Consider the following 22,110-nt stretch of genomic DNA (forward strand, 5'->3'; position numbering starts at 1 on the left):
ATAAAACTAAATGAAGACATTTGTTATTATCCAAGTACTTAGACTACTTACCTTCACTACTACTTATTCTACTTTATCATCATCATTGACAACCGATATTCGGCTCACTGTTCAGCACGAGTTTCCTCTCAGAAAGAGAGGGGTTAGACCTTAGTCCACCACACTGACCAAATGCGGATTGGCAGACTTCACACACTTCGAGAATTGAAAAAATTCTCAGGCATGCAGGTTTCCTTGCGATTTCAGGTTCATGATATTTTATTTCTTAAAATGTTATAATTGAAATCCTCCTCCTTTTTTTGAAGTCGGTTAAAAATAGAGGTGCATGCCCTGATCGGATTCGAACCTACGCCCTCTGAATCGAAGGCAGAGGTCATATCCACTGGGCTATCACGTCTCGCAATTCTACTATAAACTGCTACGAAAACAGATAAAATCAAACATGCCTAATAATTATATTTAGATTGTGAGATATGTATTTATCAATCCATGAACTTTATGAAGGAATAGTTTAGACTATACAACCAAATGTTGAAATCAAATTCCAGAGACATTTCATAAATATAAATCACGCAATACTTAACACAGTAGGTACCTACGAGTACAATAAACGATAAAGCTTTCCTTTTGTCGAGGAGCGAGTTTTTTATCTTCCCTAATTAATCCCTTTCCAGGCCGACAAAAAAGAACAATAGGGCTCGTAAAAAGTCAGGAATGTGTCTCGGAGAGTGGGTCATTACAGAAGGATCAGTGACCCGCAGAGATTACTGGGCCCTCTATTAAAACTCGCATTCCCTTAACTCAATACACCTGTCGAACTGGCTCTATTGGGAGGTGTTGATACACTAATTAGTGTGAAAGATTTAATAATTATATAATTTATTGCTGTATGTGCTGTAATAAAATATTATTTAATGATTATTTATTAAAGTTTTTAATGTGTAAAGATAAATTTTAAAGAATTTGTGGTTTTTAGGTACCTAATACTCTACGAATATGTCTCAGAATACAGAATACTGTTTAATGCGTATTGGGTATGTACTAATCACCTGACATCCAGGAAGCGCTTGGCTTTGCTTAGAATATTGCTTGATAAACTTGAAAGGGATACAGGGATACAGTTTTTACAGAAGATGCCATTGACTGGTTTTAATATGTGGCACAAACGGTTATAAAGAGCCGCGGCTGAATCTGCACTAAAAAATTAAAATAAAACCCAGGAACAATAATCTGCCACAGGAATAATTAGTTTAATCGTAGGGGTATTTAATTGACTAAAATTTTCGAAGATTAAAATAATATTCACTAGAGTAGATTAACTAAAGAATGTAAGAGATTTTAATGGAAAAGTTATCACTTATTCACAGTTCGTTTTTCCTTTATACATTCACTCATCTTGTGATCTTGCATAGTTAGCTTCAAATTATACACCTACCAATAAGTAACCACACTAGGTGTTGCCAAAATGTTATTCAGCCGCGAAATACCACATTTAAGAACATTGAAAACTGTTCTATTATATAACATTTATAAGGTGATATCTTTTCAATGTTACAAAGAAAAGAAAGCCAGTTCGACGGCCAGATTAATTTATTATATTAATGGAAAAATAGATTTAATGGAACACGCAATAAAGGGCATTTTTCTGTAACAAGCGCAGGTTGGCGGAGTGGTTATTAGCACTAATTTACCATTTGTCGCCGTTACGCGGTGACCCCTTCGCTTTCTAGGTGTTCAGGATTTTCATTTTTTACATTTCGTTAGTGCGAGAAATAGCTGTAATATGTGAGAAACTGAACGGTTCATTGAAATAAAGGAAACGTTTTTTTATAATAGTTAGTGGAACAAATAGCCACAGAACTAAAGTAGGCACTTACGGTTTATATATTTCTGGTTTGTTGACTTAACTTACTTCTACTACTTGGGAACCATCATTACCTTTTTTAATAGTACACGACAGGGCTAAGGCTTTACAGGGGAGGCTTTTTGGAGTAATGACCCATCACGCTACTCTAATGCGGGTTGGTAGAAACAGATGTTAATGATAATGACCGAGCGAGAGGCCTAGGGTGTTCTCTAGACAGCTACTACTGCGAATTTGGAAGGAAGACAAATTCAAAGGACTCTAACCCAAGATCTCATGATCAGAAGCCGCACAGGGTAACCAATGTACCAACGAGTAGTTAATTAAACATTGTGAAAGGCTCCGATCAAGTGGTAGGTATTTTCATATGGCAACACAAATTTTCCGCAAAAGCTATGATGAAACATTGCAAATGAGATTATTTCTCCATAGCTTATGTGAGTCAGAGTGACAGACATCTTGAAACTGCAACTAATATTATAACTGTACTAACATTTGATTTCTGATTAAGCGTATAGGCATTGTGCGGGGCCGACAGAGCGTGGACTCGGACGTTACGGTTTGAATCTCTCATTTCACGAGCGCGCGCCGAAAATGAACGTTATTTATATTTCTATTGTCTCTTTATGTAATTCATAAAAAGGAGAATGTCCAGAACAAAATTGGTGCTGAAATAATTACCTACTACATTTGCAACACGCCCCATCTCTACGACGAAGAGGAAATTAAGCTCCTTAATATCTATGAAAATAGTAACATTTAATGCTCAATTAATAGTACTTTTTTTAAAAGTGAAAAGAAGAAGTAAAGACAATAGTTTGAAAATCATGATAAATAAAAGAGAAAAGAAGAAGTAAAGACAATAGTTTGAAAATCATGATAAATAAAAGAGAAAAGAAGAAGTTAATACAATAGTTTGAAAATCATGATAAATAAAAGAGACAAACAAAATGACGCATCCATTCTCGCATTCTGCTAAGTTTGAGGCAGATTTTGCTATTTGACCCGACTGCCAAGAAGGATTATGTTTTTAGTGCGTATCTTGTTTGTAACTAACTATGTAATGTTATTTCTTATCTTATATCTTCCAAACCGCTGAACGGATTTACGTATTTATGTTCGTTAGATTTATCTTGATAACCCAAGTGTTCTTAAATATGTAAAATTAAAAGTTACTCGTAACTAACACGAGGATTACGAGACACAATAGACTCGGGGTGAAAAAAAAAATTAAATATAGTATACAATGATATTTTATACTTCTTTTTTTTCTTTGACAGTATACTATCGTATATACATTTGGCTGCACGATTGATGATAAGGGAGGACGCCAGCATACGATGTAACGCCCTTGCCTAGCAAGTCCTTTGATATTGAGAATATAAACAGTTATATATACACGTATATACGCAATATAAACGTATAAACAGTTTGGACGAGGTCACTATTGCAACTGTATTAGTTTTAAACTAAAGTTATTAACTTTAATTGTTAATGAATAACTGCGGGTGGCAGCAACAGCTGATGTTGAGCCTTGAAATTGTGAAATTTTAAATGACTGGCATCGCGAACACATGTTACAAAACCAAAACTAATCATTTATATCACGACGTGCCAGCTCAGATGTGTAATTTATTGTAATTATATATATCTATCTGAGCTAGTAGATAGACTAAACATATTAATCTATAAAATTCACAGATTAAACAATAATAGACAGATAGAGCGCACGGAACACGACGGTGTCGTAGCCGCTTCAAATACAAAATTCAAAAATGAATACATTCTCGAGTCAGTATGATACGAAGTGTCGCATTAGTAATTTTCAATATTATTCAAGAAAAATGGCGTCTTATGTTTTTAAATATTTTTAAAACTGTTTACAAAAACTAAAGAAATAAGATGGTGTATTTTTTATTGGTAGTTATTGATTATTATATTAATTTACGTAATTGTTGTTAGTGTTAAAATTTGAAATTATGAAAAAAGTTTGTATATGCGGATGTCAAGGAGACGCGTGACGTTTGTTTTGTTTTTTTTTATAGGTTTCACCGGCTTCACCGCGAGGCTTCTAAAGACTCATCCTGGATCACCTTTATTTCTGTGATAACATGATACAAATATTTTAATAATCTTGCAATTTCGTTCGCCTTTTGTAAATCCGATCCTATATCTGTGAAAATTGTATCAATACTTCAGTCATAATTATATTCGAAGACTGCCAATTTTTTTATACATAGGTACAAAAGGTACTAAGGTATATTATATGCTAGTAGGTAGATACATAATATAACTTTATTACACACAATAAACCAATGCCAAATATCAATATTATTAGGTAAGTGTTAATAATATGAAGAGGTTTATATCAATAGGTACCTCAGTACGAGTAGGTGTGGAGAACATAATATCTAAAATATTAACTAATCAAGTTGCCACAGCAATTATTTATATCCCTCAATATATCGGAAGTATTAATGGTTATAGCTTATAATGCAGGCTATTAAATATGATAATAAGTTAGTGTAATAAATTTTAAAATGCATATATTATATTTGGATAAATGCCGAATGTTTATTAAGCTTTGTTTGGAAATAGGGACTCACAAATTATTTAATACTCGGAAACGCCTGGGACTTTCTATGCCCTTTTTTTAACTTGAAGGAGCAGGGCCTGCAGCCATGAGGCACGTCGATTCTCTTTCTACAAACGCTAACGCTGCGTCGAATGACTGAATCGACGTACATGACTACAGGCCCAGACTTTATAAGGAATTCCGTCTCTTTCCGAGGGATTTATCGAGGCATATATTATATTTCAACCAATTTACACAAAATCTATTAGTTGTAACCACTTAGTATTTTTAAGCTTATCACAAATAGACAGACATACGCGGCAGAGAATTTTGTCTTATATGTATGTATAATTTTATAGATGACTTGAAGTTACGAGTTTAAGCACATCTAGTTAGTTATATCTCGTAAGTCGAATAAGTCCAAAAACTTAGCTACTCGTAGGTATCAAGATAAAGTTTCTTTTCAAATACTCTGACAACAATAATTAGAATACTTAGTACCTAGAAACTCGGAAAACAATTTTATTTGAATAGATAGGTAAGTGGAGTAATTTCGCTCAATTTTTATATTACTACCATAATTTCATTCAATTGATCATGGTGTAAGGCCGTGTATGCACTATACTACCTTCAGCATAAATGCCTATGCACTTCGCATCATAAAGTCCGGGGCCCGAGTCCTTGATTTTTTTATTATTGGCACCACCAACAACATTAAATGTATACAGAATTAAAATCTTTTTAAAACACATTAATTAAAGGTAGTCACATCAAGCATAAAGTGGTTGCACTACCATTAAAAATTGAGAGTTTAAAAATTAAAAAGAAAGTTACTAAAATTTATACTATTTAAAAGGAACAAAAAGAAAAAATCAAAAAATTAACAATTAAAAGGAAACTTACATTATTATTTATGTTCAGTAAGTTACAGCCAAAAATTAAATACCTAACTAAACTTAGTATTAAATAAAATAACCATGACGTGTTATAACACAATACTTTACAATAACAGTACCTAATAGCGCTATTGACTCGGTCTATGAAAATATACCTATTGAAATTTTCTTTCTTTCGAAAAATTCGCAGTAGTTGAAAAGTTGGTGGTGTTACATCGCCGTATTTTTATAGTAGTTGAATTAAGTTAGAACTAAGGTCATAACTTTTCCATTTGACTTCACCGTAGTCGGTTGGAAAAAGTCGGTCTCACGCTGTCCGTATGAATTCGCCCCTTAACGTGTACCCAAGTGGCGACACGCAATCATTTACTTTTAAGGTGAAGGTCAGGAATAGTGAATAACAATGATTTTTTAAATTACGCCCATTTTCTGATTAAACCCTGCCATCTTTATGAAAAATGTCGCAAGAAGCACCAATTTTGTAAATTATTTATTACTGGAACCTTGGATCGTTTTTATTAATGGTTTAACGATTCATCTCAGTCGGAACAGCATTCCGAACCAGTGGTAGATCCAATACCAACCGGTACAGCTTTGTGATGGTGTCTGAGCAATTGCAACATCGCAAATTTATAAAGTGCTGGTGAACATTGATTAAACTAACTTTGGATCACCAACCAAAGACACATTCGTTCAACGCTTTTTGCAAAAATTTACTCTTTCTTCCTTATCTTAAAAAAACCGCTGCTGTTAAGACAAGTACTGGTAAACATTGATTGAAGGATTGATGGATTGGAGCAGTGAAACGGTATTGCTACTGTCAAGCAAATAGTGTTGTATGTACACAGAGTATAAATTGTGAACGTTGTGAAAATCTTTCAGTCGCTAAGCATGCACTTAAACTCAGAATGTAAATAAATGTAATCATGGACTTTAACTAATGTACGAATAACGAATATGTAGCAGCAATTTTCCTAAATATATAAATAGACCGCTGATTAGCGAGCATTTGTGCGCAAAAGATTTTGACGAAGACGTTGTATAAATATAACGCTAAGGCTGATTAGCGTACCATTGTGCGCCCAATAGATATTAGAAATTGTCATTTTCACGTCACATTCACAACACAACGAGTATATACTCGTCCAATTGAAACTTGTCAGACAGTTCTCAAGGTCTGCAAGAACGGCCACGAATCAAGCCATGTTGTCTCCACAGCTTAACTTAACTGCATCTATAGATATTCGGATTGAGGATTTCCTGTATTCACAACGATATCCGTCGAACTTTTGATAATAACTAATGACAAATTCATGATGGGAATTCCTGAGTATTTACCATTGAGTACGTTCAGCTTTCATAACCATCAAATATTTTGCAATACAATTTCCTCGCCGGGCGCCGTAAGAGGCGAGGGTGATTAAAATTCGCAAGAATCGAACCGGCAACCTTACGCAACCAGTGTCTTACTCTCAGCTAATAGTTCGTGCCACTCTCACACCTGTAGGAGAGCGTATTATCTGTCTCACTCGTGTTTGACCGAGATCACTTACAACTTTCTTATTAAAATTACGACAGTTTTTGAGTCATCTCTGTTTCCGGTAACTGAAGTTCAGTGTTTTTAAAACCATAACAAAACTACAAGCTATATTTTTGTTCAAATATCCGTTTGTATATAAAGTATTGTAAGTACGTATATATATGTTATAGTAGTCTAATGAATAGCTTAGTTATTTTAATTATTATGATTTGGTGGTGTTCTTATAAAAGTTGTATTCAACTGAGTTTATTGTAGTTTTTTAACCATATTATTGCGCTAGTAGTTAAGCTAACAAAGCTAACGGCTTATAATATTGTGGTAGGTCCGAGAGACGAGGCAAGTTACTACTTATAACCGTACAAAAAAAGTTGTTCCGTCAACTAATGTTGCGATCTGCTATGATTATATTAGCACGTATGCCTGCGTAACAACCTTAGCATATTTACCCTTAATCTGCAAATGAGCTACTTAAACCAAACTCGAAAACGTTGTATACAGTTTTTTTTGTTAAGGCACACGGAAATTTTTAAAGGAAAGAAAATACAGAAAATAAGAGGAAAATAGTATCAAGACGTTTATTTTACCAGAACAGAGTCTATTGGTGCCGCTCGCCCATAATATTAATATCAAAAGTAAGAGCCGAATTAGCCTTATGTGTTACAAGTGGGTCAATAGCCCAATGCGCGGTGTGATCATCGTTACGTGCGCGGGTCAGGAGTTATGACACGCGGCAACACACAAACACACATTCTCTAAGCTGTAGGTGTAACTTATCACAACTACTTCATTAACTTGACTATTTTGTATTTTCTCATTTATTTACTTAAGTTGTTTTTTTTATAATTAAGGTTCCTGAGATGACTGTCTTACTCTCTCCTAACACAGTCTTTCTGGCTGTGGGGTCGGGAATGTAGGTCGCATAGAGTAGAATGTGGTAGGTAGGTTCGATTCCCTCAACTGGAAAATATTTGTGTGATGAACATGGGTGTTTTCCAGTATCTGGGTATATTTATACATGCCACATGTAGTATATAAATTTATACGATAAATATTAACTATCTTAATACACTTAATTTGGGGTTAGACAGTGGGTTGTTATTATAATTTAAATATTTTTTTTTATTCATTACAGGTTAGCCCTTGACTACAATCTCACCTGATGGTAAGTGATGATGCAATCTTAGATGGAAGCGGGCTAACTTGTTAGGAGGAGGATGAAAATCCACATTCCTTTCGGTTTCTACACGGCATCGTACCGGAGCGCTAAATCGCCTGGCGGTACGTCTTTGCCGGTAGGGTGGTAACTAGCCACGACGGAAGCCTTCTACCAGCCAGACCTAGACCAATTAAAAAAATCTCAATCGGCCCAGCCGGGAATCGAAATCAGGACCTCCGCCTTGTAAATCCACCGCGCATACCACTGCGCCGTCAAAATTATATCGTCTGTCGTTATTATTTATGTTATGTTTAACAGTTAAGTTATATAATAATATTTAAAAAACAAATTGAGAGCTTTAAAAAAAATATGCTGACTAGTTTTGTTTTTAGCACTTAATTTAATACTTTATAAAGAAAATTCCAGCCAAGTAACAACCATGCTATATTCAAACTTGAATACGGAAAGTAAGAGAGTGTGACCTATGCAGAGTTGTACAAGAGCGCTTGAACGCGGAAACTGTCGAGAACGTTGAACTACTTAACATAAAGGTTAATATTTAATACAAATATTAATAAATATTACACCGTTATATCAATAGTTTACGTAAACCTAAATAATTACAACTACAACTAATACAAAAATAATGAAAAAAATGTTTTATTTTGCGTATTCCTCACTAAAATTACTGAAATTGGCATTTGCACAGAGATAATAGTAGCAGGAGACATACATTTGTCTAATGTATATTTCATACAGATACAAGTAATGTTCCAGATGAATAGAAAAATATTTATTTTTGGTCGATCGTTGGATATTAAATTAATTGTTAAAACCTACTATAACGTAAGCGAAATCGCAGGCAAAAGCTTGTGCTTAGATATTTCGTTAACATTGTTTTAAGAGGAATAATATAAACTAAATATATTTTATATGCGTGAAAGCGCGTTGATGTCTTTTGTATGAGAATAACTGTTCGTTTTTTATTTTCATACAGATCACTTTTAACATAGTAATTTTTACTCAATATTTTTGTTCAATATATAACAATAGATAGAAATAAATAATTTATACATTGCTTGTGGGTGGATCCTAGTTAAGTTGTACATATAATATACTTATTATCTTATCTGTGTATGGTATTTTGTGGTGGTCTAAAAGAATCGCGGAATCGAATTATGACGATTCCAAAATAATTGATTACTAAAAAAATATTTGGTAACTTAAGTAGAAGTAAACACGATGCTTAAAATGTTACTTAATACTGTGTTTTGGGAATTTCCTTTACGTAAAGCGGCACACTTCGCGACTGGTCGTTGAGCAAATGATTGTAGTGCTATCTTGTCTGGCCGAGGGAGTGCCTTTAATGAGATAATGTGACTCGAATTACAACCTACGCATTTATGCGTTGGTGCAAAAAATTGTGTTATGAAAAGTTTGACATGACAAGATATGTCTTTTAACTGGTTTTATTTGAAGGAGGAAATTAGGAAAGCCTAGAAGTACTAAATTCCTGGGATAAAGATTGGTGTTGCAGATACGTGTATGTACTGTCATATCAGCCAGGCCTTCTTGGTTTTATAGGAGCTGAAAGTTTTGTTGTCAATAAGAAAGTACGGTAGGCAACTATTTGGTAAGCCTTGGGGCGTAGCAGGTTTTGAGGGACCTGACGGAGCGGTAAGCGAGCTAACTTGTTACTTAGGAAGAGGATGAAAATCCTCTTTTGGTTTCTACACTACATCGTACCGGAACGCTAAATCGCTTGTGTGTCTTTGTTGGTTTCTGCTAAAGACTAATCAATAGAAGAGAGTCAATATAAATATGCAAAATTCAGTTGTTTTTATTATTATGCTTACTTTAATAATTTTAAATTTTAATGGTTTTTATTCGATTTAATTTGCAATTTACTATATTAGGCCAGGTGTTACGTGTGCACGTTTTTGTCATGTAGATTGTTGTTCACCGTTGAACTAGTGGGGAAGGTCGTTTGTAGTCGTAACGCTAAACAATATCCCGGCACTTCAGCCGATGTACTCAGACTGTTCTTAGCTATTATTCTCAAGCTAATTACGTATGCTAATTATTGGAGTCGGTTCATTCTCCATATACTAAGCCATTAAGTTATTGTGCGGATATATTCCCACGTGCTTTATTATTTGCGGTCATGAGTTAAGGTCTGGGGGTCTTCACGCACGGACGAAAGGTGTAATTATAGTGTGTAGTTATTTTAAAGGACATTTTATGAATACATTTAGTTTGATTATGAAGTTTTCAACTAGAGAATTTACTGCAACAAATTAGAAATCATAGCTAAAACTGTGTATACTTCAAATACCTACATTATGTTTTAAAGTGATAATTTTTCTTAAAAACAACCTGAATCCTCGCCGCCGAAAATTGATGGTCGTTCCTTTTTCTCGGACAGTATCACGCGCCAATTCCCCAGTACCACGCACACTAACCGCATTAAATGGCCTGTTGTCGGAGTTTCCTGACTGTGACATTTTTGCAGATAATTGGGCCAAATTGTGCAGGGATATCTTGCAATTTTGCGAGAGGATGTAATTTAAATATATTTTTTTATTTGATAATTATTGTAATTGATATTTTAGTTAAGATAGTCAATAAGCTTTCTGTACATCAGTTTTTATGTTTCATTTTTCTTATTTTTGTCTATTTTTACTGTGGTGTTTTGTTCTTTTTAATTTTTATGTACATTTCTTTTAATTAGTGTAACTGGATTTATCCGTGCTAATTAATAATAAATAAATAAATAAATAAATTAAAAAGTATTAAAATCACCCTTTATTCAAGTAAAAGCTTTTCAATGAGATTCGAGTAAATTATTTACGCGAATTTTAAATAATTAATAAACTTTAATTCTCTATTACTCATAAAATAATAGTTACTTATTGTAAATCTACGATTGAACAAAACCTGCAAAAGTTGGATGGATGCCTCTTTATTGCTCAATAATATGAATGGATGAACATATCTGGATGGAGTTTTTTTTCTTTATTTAAAGAGACTTCATTGAGAATATGCCTCTATTATGCTTCTTATAACATATACTTGTTACCTATGTATTTAAATAGCACATACGCTAAGTTTTATCCCGATATTCCCCCAGGAACGGGATCTACGCGAGAGATACTTAGCTGAGGCTCAGCTAACTATCTATATGTTTTCCCTCTCTGCTAGTTCGAGTGTCCTCAAGTCCTTGAAGGGCGAGGTTGTGTCGGCGGAATGTTGCACAGAACGCGCATGAGAAACTTGCACGTTTTCACTTTCCTTTTTGGTAACTCCGGTTCGATTTATTTATAGCACCACGTTTAATTTCATACTTACCTTGTTAGTTCAAACGAAGTACATATTGTTGTCCCTTAGAGTTAGTTACAACACCTTTTAGTTATAAAGCTGAAATTTTGAATAATTAAGTTCAAAATTATTGAATACTAGAAAGTCGTGTGAAATTTAGCTTATACAAATCCTGCAAAAACTACAAATTTTATCTCCTCTATCAAACTGGTGTTGGTGGTTTAGATACTTAAATAAAGTGATAGGGATTTGAATTTACTAAAACGAAAAATTATCCGCAAGCTAGAGCCTTATGCCAAGAATTTTGACAAAACAACGAGCGCACGAAAACAATTACGTAACAGCTAATTACCGCCGACGTAACCGGCTTAGCGGACGTAACTCGCTAACTGTTGTGTTGACAAATATTTCGGTATCGGCACTAAGTTCCTTTACATACTCGACATCGTTGCCAATAACCTCTCTGTCTCTGTGTTAATTAGTTTCTTAGCAATATACGCAGTATTTGAGCCTCTTATTTAAATATAGAGGTCTTTGTTTTAGAATTCGTCCGAGGAAGTGCTACCTTGCTACTTTCTTCCGCATACCACATTGCAAGTGTGATAATAATTACTATATTATACAATGTATGCATACAAGCATCATTATGATGCTTAATACTGTGTATCGTTAAATATCGTCATGATGGACTGCGCATTGTTCGGGGTGTCTCTACCAAATCCTATTACTCTCTCATTTTACTCGTTAGGGTTCCGAAAATATTTTGAAGTGACCTTCCATAACGGACGGTCAGAGGTTAGTTTTTTACAGTTTTCCTATATAACTAGGCAGAATAAATAAAAATATTTTTCTTTCTTTCTTTCGAATTGAGAACCTCCTCCTTTTTTTAAAGTCAGTTAAAAATATACAAGGAAAGCAATTTTTATACAAAAGGATATAGTCGTATTTGGTTTTATAACCAATATCGTAAATGAGGCCTATGTTTAAAAAAACGCTGTCTAATTCTATTACATAATAGGTTACAAACCGAAGATTTATTTGTATAGAAAAACCGTTAGAAACTTACTTCCAAGGTTACTCTGTTGTAAGTTCTGTTTGGGGTCAGACGAAACGTGGTAATAAAAAAGTGGTCAAACTTAATGAAACCTTAAGGTTTATACCGCAAAGTTTAAAGTTAAATATCTTCTTGGGTAAACTTCCGAAAATTTTCAAAAAAGTTTCAATTTGTTTCTCATCTAATTTATGTCAATAACACCTTGAGATTAAACTGTAATTTAGAAATATTTATAGGATGATTAATTATTGTTTATTTTTATTAGTTAAAGTTGGGTAAAATGGTTGAGTTATTTCGAAAAAAGATAATTTAATATTACACTTCTAACTCAATGAATACTAATATAATTGCGAAAATATTTACATGATAATATTGTTCGTTTTAAATAAAGGCTGAACCATAGATTTTTGACGTGGATTTTTGAGCGCATACATACACAAATTTAATACTGGGAAAAAGAGAAGTAAGTTTGTTTTGAAAATTATCGTCTTTTCTATCACGAACTATCGTTATAACCTAACAACTGAGGCGTTATTGTATATATTTTAATTCTAATGACAATAATTTGGTAATGGCATTAAAATTGCTTTTAATTTGGCTCAAAATATTAACTCTTTATAGCGATGTCATTTTGCAAACAGGCGTATTAATTAATTACAAGAACCGCTTAAGTAGACCCCTAAACTTTTTGGATAAAGTAATGAAAATGAAAAGTATTGAAGGGACGAATATCTTTCATTCCATGGATTCATCGCCCAGGTGCCGGGTCCATCGCGTGGTAGAGAGAAAAACTCCGAGCAGAGTACTGGACTTGAGACTACAGGATGTAGGGTTATTGAAATTTTAAATAACTTTAAAAACACGGAAGATTACAGGTTGGGCCGTGTTTGTGGTGTAACACCCTTCGTATACAGCCTCATCGACGTTTACGCATGACTTTCGATTAGATCGACCAATTTGATCGATCCTTTTTTATTAGAAAGGCGAAGTTCCCAGGGTGGTCCATGTAATTTGATGAAGATTTTTAATCAATGCATGCCTTACAGATTAAAATAAAATTATATTTTAATGGGTTTTTGTGTAGGTTGTTTCTAGACGCAATAAGATGCTGAGTGGATCATTGGATTAGATTCTGGGATCTTATTTCGTTTATAATTAGTGTTATATATTATTTTGAATCTGAATTTTAATTTTGGAAAAACTCAAAACCTCAAGTCTAGTTGAAAACTTCAGCTCTATACCCTACATGCCTCTTATATACCCTACTATGGGTTTATATTTAAATATGTTATCCATGATTGAATCGCCCCCTTCACATTTCAATTGTTAAAACACCTTGGCCTGAGTCGCCAAATGGCGCAAAGATTCTCTTTCTACGATCGCAAACGCTTCGGAAATTCAAAAATGTACAGGAATGACATTTGCTATCGTCGGGTCATGTGACTGTCGATCGGATCTTTCATTCCCATACATTTTCTAGTTTTTGAAGCATTAGCTTTCGTAGAAAGAGAATCGACGTGCCACTTGGTATCATAAAGATGACTTCACGTAGTTAAGGTGTTAAGTGGATCAAGCATTCATAGCTGTGTAATAATTCTCTTCAATTCAGGAAATATATTCACCACGTCCACACTGGCCGAATGATGTTTGTCAAGCAATTGCCATGACAAACACTACCGCGTGATGACAGACGGACAGAGATACGGTTATTGGTGGCAGATAGGACTAAATACATATTATTTATTTACTAGTCTTAAATCTAAATTTGAAACGACTTTCACCTATCTGTTTATTGAATGACTAGCAGACACCGCATGGTTTTAACCGCGTAGTTCCTGTTCCCGTAAGTATACAGGGATAAAATATAGCTTATAACACTCGGGGATAGAGTAGCTTCCTAACAGCGAAATAATTGTTAAATCGGTGCAGTAGGTAGCTTCAGAACCTATTCAATGAAAATAAACAAACAAACAATCAAATGTTTCCTCTTTAAACATTAGTATATAGATAAGTGTTTTTATTAATTTAAACGTGTTAAAAACTAATGCGTGGTGTTTCGCCAGGTGGTAGTAGTTCTTACTTGGCATGACCTTTTGACAAAGAAAGCTTGGCTTATCAAGGAAGCGTATATATTTTCCCACTGCAGAATATAAATGAGCACGTTTCTCCATCAATACGCGCTAGTATATTGACAATTGATTTAAGTGACAAATCGATCCTAAACAAATGTCATTCAATTCTGCATTGTATTTATTTGCACACATTTTCAGATACAAGTGCAGTAGATAAATCGCCATTTTTTGTATGTACATTGTACATACTTATTTATATGTACATATTTCTTCTTAATCTATTTATTTCAAGCTCCAAATTAATAAGTGTCAATATAATTTAAACATAAGACCATCTAATTCCGCCTTCAATTAAATTGTTCCCAGAGCGCTACGAGAGCTTTTCGATTTTGGTTAAATTGATTCTAAACTTGTAACAAAATGAATGCAGACCCTTAAGTGCAGGAGAGAAAGCAAGCGGTTCTCTCCCACTTAACGGACGTGGACCACGTGCTAGAAGGTGCACCCGAGACCAACGAGATACACTCAGTGGTCTATACCGACGGAACCTAAAAATACTTGTACAGTCCGAACTAATAATGCAACGCAGGCACCGTTAGACATTAATGGGTCTGGTCGATGGCTGGGATGCGTAATCCATTTTCATGGTAAAAAGGGGGCAACCCAAACAACAGTGGTGAAGTGATTCCATAACATAGCACAAAAAGTATAAAAACGTTGACTAAATGCATCGGACATCGTAGCAACCACGACAATACGATTAAGACGAATAAAGATAGTCTTGTATCTAAATAGTCTCTTTACCCTAATGTTAAATATCTTGCTCATGTCTTGCGAGAGACAATACAGCTTCGTATGCTTAATATTCACTTAACTTATATTCAAAGCAAATATTTGTAGAACGCGCGTTACGGCAGACAATCGCCGAGCAGTCGGTTAGTGCGAATAATCGTGACGAATCGATTTTATTGCCGATAATGTTAGTGTCATGTTCATTGTGTAATGTAGAAACTCATTTGTGATATGAGATGTTTCTAGCTTGCAAAAAATATCTGCTTATCATGATCTTCAAAATCGAATTCATTTTATTAATAAACACCTGAGATTTAAAAAAGAATCGCCGAAAAATAATTCTGTATTCTAGTGTGTAGTAACTCATAATTAAAGCTATGGGGGTTCCACACCTAACCCAGAGTAAGAATTTAAACACTATAACTAGGAAGTTTAGAGTTACGAGTATACTCCCGTGAACTTGTGAGTTTAGCTTTGTGCATTGAATTTTTGTAAGTCTCACGACAGATTGCAGATTCGTCGTTTTCATGCCCAACCTTATTTAAAAGTTATAGCTTAGGGCGTGTTAGGTGCAAAATCCAGTGATTTGGCCAAATATCATAATGTAGTGTCTATTTCACGACAACTTGTGGTGCTCGTCTCTTGAGCTTTTTGAAAATTGTACCTTCATTAGGTTCGTTGCAAGTTGATTTCAATAATTAAATAAATCAAGATTATTTAAGGTTTAAGCAATAAGTTTAGATATGTACATAAAAATAGCCCGCGCCCAGTTGAATTGAACTGAATATTTTACTAAAATAAAAAATTACAAGGCAGTAAGGTCAGAAAAATCGATCTGCAAACTGAGAACCTTTTAGAATTCCGTTATAGAATGACGGTAAGTAGGTTGAATTATGGAGGTACAGTAAAGTTTACTTAAAAGCCAATGTTTACGACAAACAAGCAATCCGTGCACTTGCAAGTGGTACGCGACTTCGGTACAAGCTGAGCCGCGACCTACATTATAAATTTCTACTTAACATTTGTTTCCTTACGCAATCGATACCTCATTGCTCTCTAAACTAAGAGCGAGGTTTTGAAATGCCTTTGTTATAGCGGTTTTGATCAATAAAATCTTATATTCTGACACGAAATAAATTTTAATTGATGTGACTATTATAAAAAAAATATTAATTAATGCCATGGAAATTCGCGCTTCTTTGGAAATATTATTTTGATTGATTTGATTGAGTTTGTGCCTATTTTATCTTGAAATGGCCTTATTTTATATTCGGTCACGTAATACATTTTTATTGAATTAATTAATTAATATTTGGTGTCTCTCGAAATGATGTCTTTGGGAATAAAGAGGATTTAATTTGATTAAAATCAGTTTATTTGTGACTTTGTTAATAACGCATATATATTATACATCGCGACATCTCCATGTTCATATTACAAATACGACCTACACTTGTCTTTCAGCTGTTAATTCAAGTGTGCTTGTAATTTTACCGTTACTCTTCATTCATTTTAGGATTTTTTGACAAAGACATACCCCAAGCAATTTAGCGTACTTGTAAAGAATAAAAAAAAAATCAGGATACCATTTGCTATTTAGCGGTAAAAATAATAAGAGCTCAACTACTAAGTAATTTATGGAAGTAGAATGAAGTTTACATCTCTTTGAAACTCAGTTCGCAATTTAGCAGTTTGAGCTTAGGAAATTAATAATAATTCATAGTTATCTCTGATCCAGAGAGAGCGGCTAGATGTCAGTTAGCGCCGCAGTTAGGCTGCGCCTGCGCAGCGCAGCCCAGTGTTAAGTGTCTGTCTTACGAAAGTTGCGCTGCGCCGTGAAAGGGAGAGTGGTTGCCCAATTCCGTTATGAAATTGTGCACATGTGTATCCGCAGATCATAATTATTAAATAACCTCAAAGCGGTTCATTTACCTCGAGGAAATTCCAAACATTTGTGACATTTTGTTCTTATTTAGGTCGCTACGTATAAAAGGGATGTTTAAGCTTGACGTGTGTCTTTTTATCCGTTTCTATGTCTGTTTGTGGCATCGTAGTTTCCTAATTGAATGGGCCAATTATAATGCGGTATTTTTTGTTTGGCAGTTGATGTGGTTATAGTAGTAGGTAGACGTGGTCTTCAACCTATAGGATGAAGATCCGATAAGACGATTTGAAGAGATCGGTGTTTTTGTAATATAAAAGTCGTATTCTAGATAAATTCATGATTTTCCTTGTTCTATTTAAAAACCTTCTATGATAATTAATACATCATAATAAAACATGCAAAATCTTTTAAAAAAATATTTACAATACGTAAAATTACGTTATGTAACATGACATACATTGTTATAATTGCTGTAACAAACAATGTGAGTATATAATGTTTTTTTTTTCAATGATGAAATATTACGTATTATTTACATGTGATAAAGGTGGAATAATACCCAAGCTTTGAGTTTTAACTGCAAGTATCCCTGAGGATATGTAAGCGAAGACTTAGCCGAAGAATTACGATAAAATGCGCTTGTCTAGAAGGTGCATATCGACTTCTGACAAAGATACCTACGATGTAGCTAGTAAAAACAAAAACTGAAAAGGCATTCCACAGCTTGAATCATTATAAAAGTCGTCGTTATCAACCCATATTCGGCTCACTGCTGAGCTCGAGCTCCTCTCAGAATGAGAGGGGTTAGGCCAATAGTCCACCACGCTGGCCCAATGCGGATTGGCAGGTTTCACACACGCAGAGAATTAAGAAAATTCTAAGGTATGCAGGTTTCCTCACGATGTTTTCCTTTACCGTTTGAGACACGTAATATTTAATTTCTTAAAATGCACACAACTGAAAAGTTAGAGGTGCATGCCCCGGACCGGATTTGAACTCACACCCTCCGGAATCGGAAGCGGAGGTCATATACACTGGGCTATCACGGCTCTATTATAAAAGTATCACTAACAAATAAATTTACCAAATGTAAGAAATAAATTAAATAAATTTATTTACCTTTCGTTCATACAACTCTAAATTGGTTAAGTCCACTATGCAAGTTTTGCTGTGATTACAGCGAAAGTTGCTTTAATAAAAAAAGTAAGAAAAAAAAATCCAATTAAGCCGAAATATACGCGGACGTCCTCAAGTTGTAAATAATTTACAATTTGCATAGTGAATAGTGAGTAAGGTTATCAATATTCATGTTACAAGCAAATTAAATGATGAAATATAAGCACATTGAATGAGGCTCACCTGATGTTAAGTGGTACATCATCAATCATCATCAATTAAGCACATCAATTTATGTGGAAAATCATTTCCTATAACAGAAAACTTAGCCGAACTTGCAAGGAAAACGTTAATCTTAACAACCCATATTTGGCTCACTGATGAGCACGAGTTTCCCCTTAGGATGAGAGGGGTTAAGCTAATAATCCAACACGCTCGCCAAATGCGGATTGGCAAACTTCACACACGCAGACAATTAAGGAAATTCTCTGGTATGCAGGTTTCCTCACGATGGTTTTCCTTTACCGTTTGACAAAGGTGATATTTAATTTTTTAACATAAATATTTCATAAAACTGAAAAGTAAGAATCGAAGACAGAGGTTATATCCACTGGGCTATCACGGTTAAAACGTACTTTAACGCTGAACTACTCCCATCAAATTAAGGTGCCTCATGAGCCTCTTAATTTCTATAACTATACATAACTGAAAAGTTGGAGGTGCATGCCCAGGATCAGATTTGAACCTACACTCTACCAATCGAAGGCAGAGGTCATATCCAATGGGTTATCACGGCTGTAATCACTACCTTTATTAATCAAATATGGGTAGTTACTATCTATTATTAAACAAGGCTCGAGTCAATTAAAAAAAAACTTAACCTGACACTAGAAAGACGATTTTAAAGACGAAAATCTTGCACTAGAAAGTTATTTACTTTTTTCAGTAGAATTTTTTAACCACTATATTTTAAAACTCATGTAAATATTAGGTAATGATGTTATCTTATGTAATATGCATATTTTTTAAATCATTCCACACTTGCGCTTTTTAATATACACATATATCGGTATGTTAATATGTTTCGAAAGCACCGGCCGTTATTTTAATGTTTGATTACATAAAACAATAAAATAATGTGCCGCGATACAGCTGTAGGCCATTGCGTAATGATCAACTAACGTAGGATTACTTAAATAAAAGTTGTACGTGTTTCAACAAGTTGATTAATTATCATAAATATACATACAAAAAACCATCCTTATTAATTGTATATTTAGATCATCCGTGTATCTTTTTATGTATTTTATCAGTGAAATTGTAAAATATTAAAGCTTATAAAATACAAGTAAAATTATAAGCACTACCTAAGGGCAATAAGCGCTTTTTATATAATTTAAAAAAAGGGTTTGTGTAAGGTGTTGTGTAAAAAAAAGTCTACCAATGAGAGTAGTCAGCTGCTACTACAAAGACCAGTGAGTGATGCAATGGTACTACGACATTTTGAAGAATTAATTAGTTTGTAGTATTTATTTCTCATTTATTAATAGTAAAAATAAAGAAGATCACTTACTTTTCAATGCCCAAAGAAGTTTGTCCTGCAATCCTTCCACATACTCCTGCATGTCTTCCTTGCATTGTCCGTCTACAGTGTTCTGCAGTTCCCCCCACTGTTGCACCAAGATCTCAGCATCCAACACACGCAACATACTCTCGAGGCCCAAAAGATTCGTATCATTAGAAACCATTGCCATTTGCATTCTACTTTCGTTTACCGTATTTCGTATTGAATCGGCCAACTTGCCTATTATATTACTCGGTTTCGTAGTCGTTTTCTCCACCTGTCTAGTAGTTTTCACTATATGCTGAACGTTGTGCGATTTTTCCGTAGTGGAAACCCTCTTTTCAGTTTCCACATTTCCGAAGGCTTCGGAAAAAGTCAAGCCGTCATCGTCGGCGAATAGATCGAAACTGTCGTCGGTGGTAAATTTATCGTTTTTACTCGGACTCGGTAAAGGGATCATAGATCCGATTAGGTCCGAACTTAAATCATCGTCACCGCCTTTAGACGAAGCTTTTTTGATGTTCTGAAAAGCGTCTATCAGGCCGCTTCGCAGCTTTTCCTCGCGCGCATTTTCTATTTCAGGAACGGCACCGATAACCGAATGAGCACTCAGTAGGATAATATTGATTAGCACTATGGGAGACATTTTGTAATTTTTTTGAGACACAAGCACATGCTTTTTTGGAATGTTTTAAACTTTGTCAGTTAACGGACTGAGCGACAGTTTCCGGTGTGTCAGAGGTGCGCGCGCGTCGGCATAGTCGGGCTGCGACTGTGCGCCGCTGTGCCGCTGGTGACATAACGTGGTTACGGAGTGGCCGACACTTTCACTGTCGAGTGCGGAGTGTCGCCGTCGGTGTCGCCGCAAGAGGCTGCATCCTTGTAGGGCGATGGATGCGTGTGCTCCACTTTTTTCCATCGAAGTTTTTTCAATGTTGTTCAAGGACTTGATGTTTAAGTAGTCCATGGTTTGAAGCCATGTGATACATCGATTCTCTTTCTACAATTGCAAACGCTTAGAAAATTAAAAAATGTAAGGGAACGAAATTTTAGCTTTCGACAGATCGCGTGATCAAATTATCGATTGGATTGGTCATTCCCGTACATTTATTTTAGTTTTCGAAGGGTTAGACTTTGTCGAAAGAGAATGGACGTGCCACATGGCTACATGCCTGTTCTTTCATATGTATTAAACATTTCTTAAGCCATAAGCCGGCAGTACAAAAACCTCTGTAGCTCCATATTTTAAGGAGTTCTTTGTACTATTGTCGTATCCACAATACCACACATAGCACAAGCTATGTTTTTTTAAACCTTAAACCTATGTTTAAAATATAATATGGCCGATACTATTTTTTTTTAATATGTATGTTATTAAACTCAAAGCCAGTTCTATTGTTACAATACGCCACTATGAGTTGCGGACTTAAATATTAAGTAGTTAATTGCAATTTGTAGAAATCGCATTAAAAACTTCTAAAATAGACGGAATTCTTAGTCAAAAAAACACACGATTTCGATATAATTTAATGAAACAGCAAAACATTTGTTTACTTTTGTGTAAAACTAATAATTTCGATTTAGCAAGTGATGCTATGAAAATTACTTTGATTTGCGTTGAAATTAGTAAATAACCGAAGATCGAGTGAAGAAAGAGTGAGTAAATTAAGTTCACTCCACGTTGCAAGGTCAAGCTTACTCAAGCCGCCATTTTCACGTAGACGAAGTCGGACGTCCACTAGTCTATACTTAATATTACAAAGCTGAAGAGTTGGTTTTGTTTGAACGCGCTAATCTTAGGAACTACTGGTCCGATTTGAAAAAATCTCATTTTCCTGGTCTGGTCCGATTTGAAAAAATCTCCAATATAATTATCTCAGTGTTCCTATTGGAACAGGAACCACGCGGGTGAAACCGCGCGGCGTCTACTAGTATTCAATAAAGGCGAAGCTTTTCTACTTCATGTGGGCCAACTAATATGTAATGAAAGATTGTAGGTCTTCTGTACACATCGTGTAACTCGTAAGCTGGTAATAAAAACGACGTTCTCATCAATAGTTCTCGTAATAAGTTTGTTTGCATAATTTTTTCTCTCACATTCCCACCGCCCATTGTTGAGATCTTTGCCTCTTCGCACACCACATCTCACGCGACATGGATTTCTCTGAAACTACGAATTGGAGATCGCTATTGTTTTTACCTGTCTCGTTGGTCGAGTGGTTAATCTGTGTTTCTTAGAAACGCGAGGTTCTGGGTTTGATTGATCTAGGAAATATTA

General features: G+C 34.8%; 1 protein-coding gene across 1 annotated transcript in view; it reads right to left on the reverse strand.

Moving 5' to 3' along the window:
- The window catches only part of LOC112051410 (nose resistant to fluoxetine protein 6-like), a 47,061-nt gene extending 26,391 nt beyond the window's left edge, over window positions 1-20,670 (reverse strand). The window contains exon 1 of the mRNA XM_052881149.1: window positions 19,842-20,670. Coding sequence (XP_052737109.1) covers window positions 19,842-20,478 — 637 coding nt within the window. The 5' untranslated portion in view covers window positions 20,479-20,670. The remainder of the gene's footprint in view (window positions 1-19,841) is intronic.
- Between the last annotated feature and the right edge of the window lie 1,440 nt (window positions 20,671-22,110).

The sequence above is a fragment of the Bicyclus anynana genome, chromosome 4 (genome assembly GCF_947172395.1).
Source record: "Bicyclus anynana chromosome 4, ilBicAnyn1.1, whole genome shotgun sequence".
Classification (NCBI taxonomy): Eukaryota; Metazoa; Arthropoda; class Insecta; order Lepidoptera; family Nymphalidae; genus Bicyclus; species Bicyclus anynana.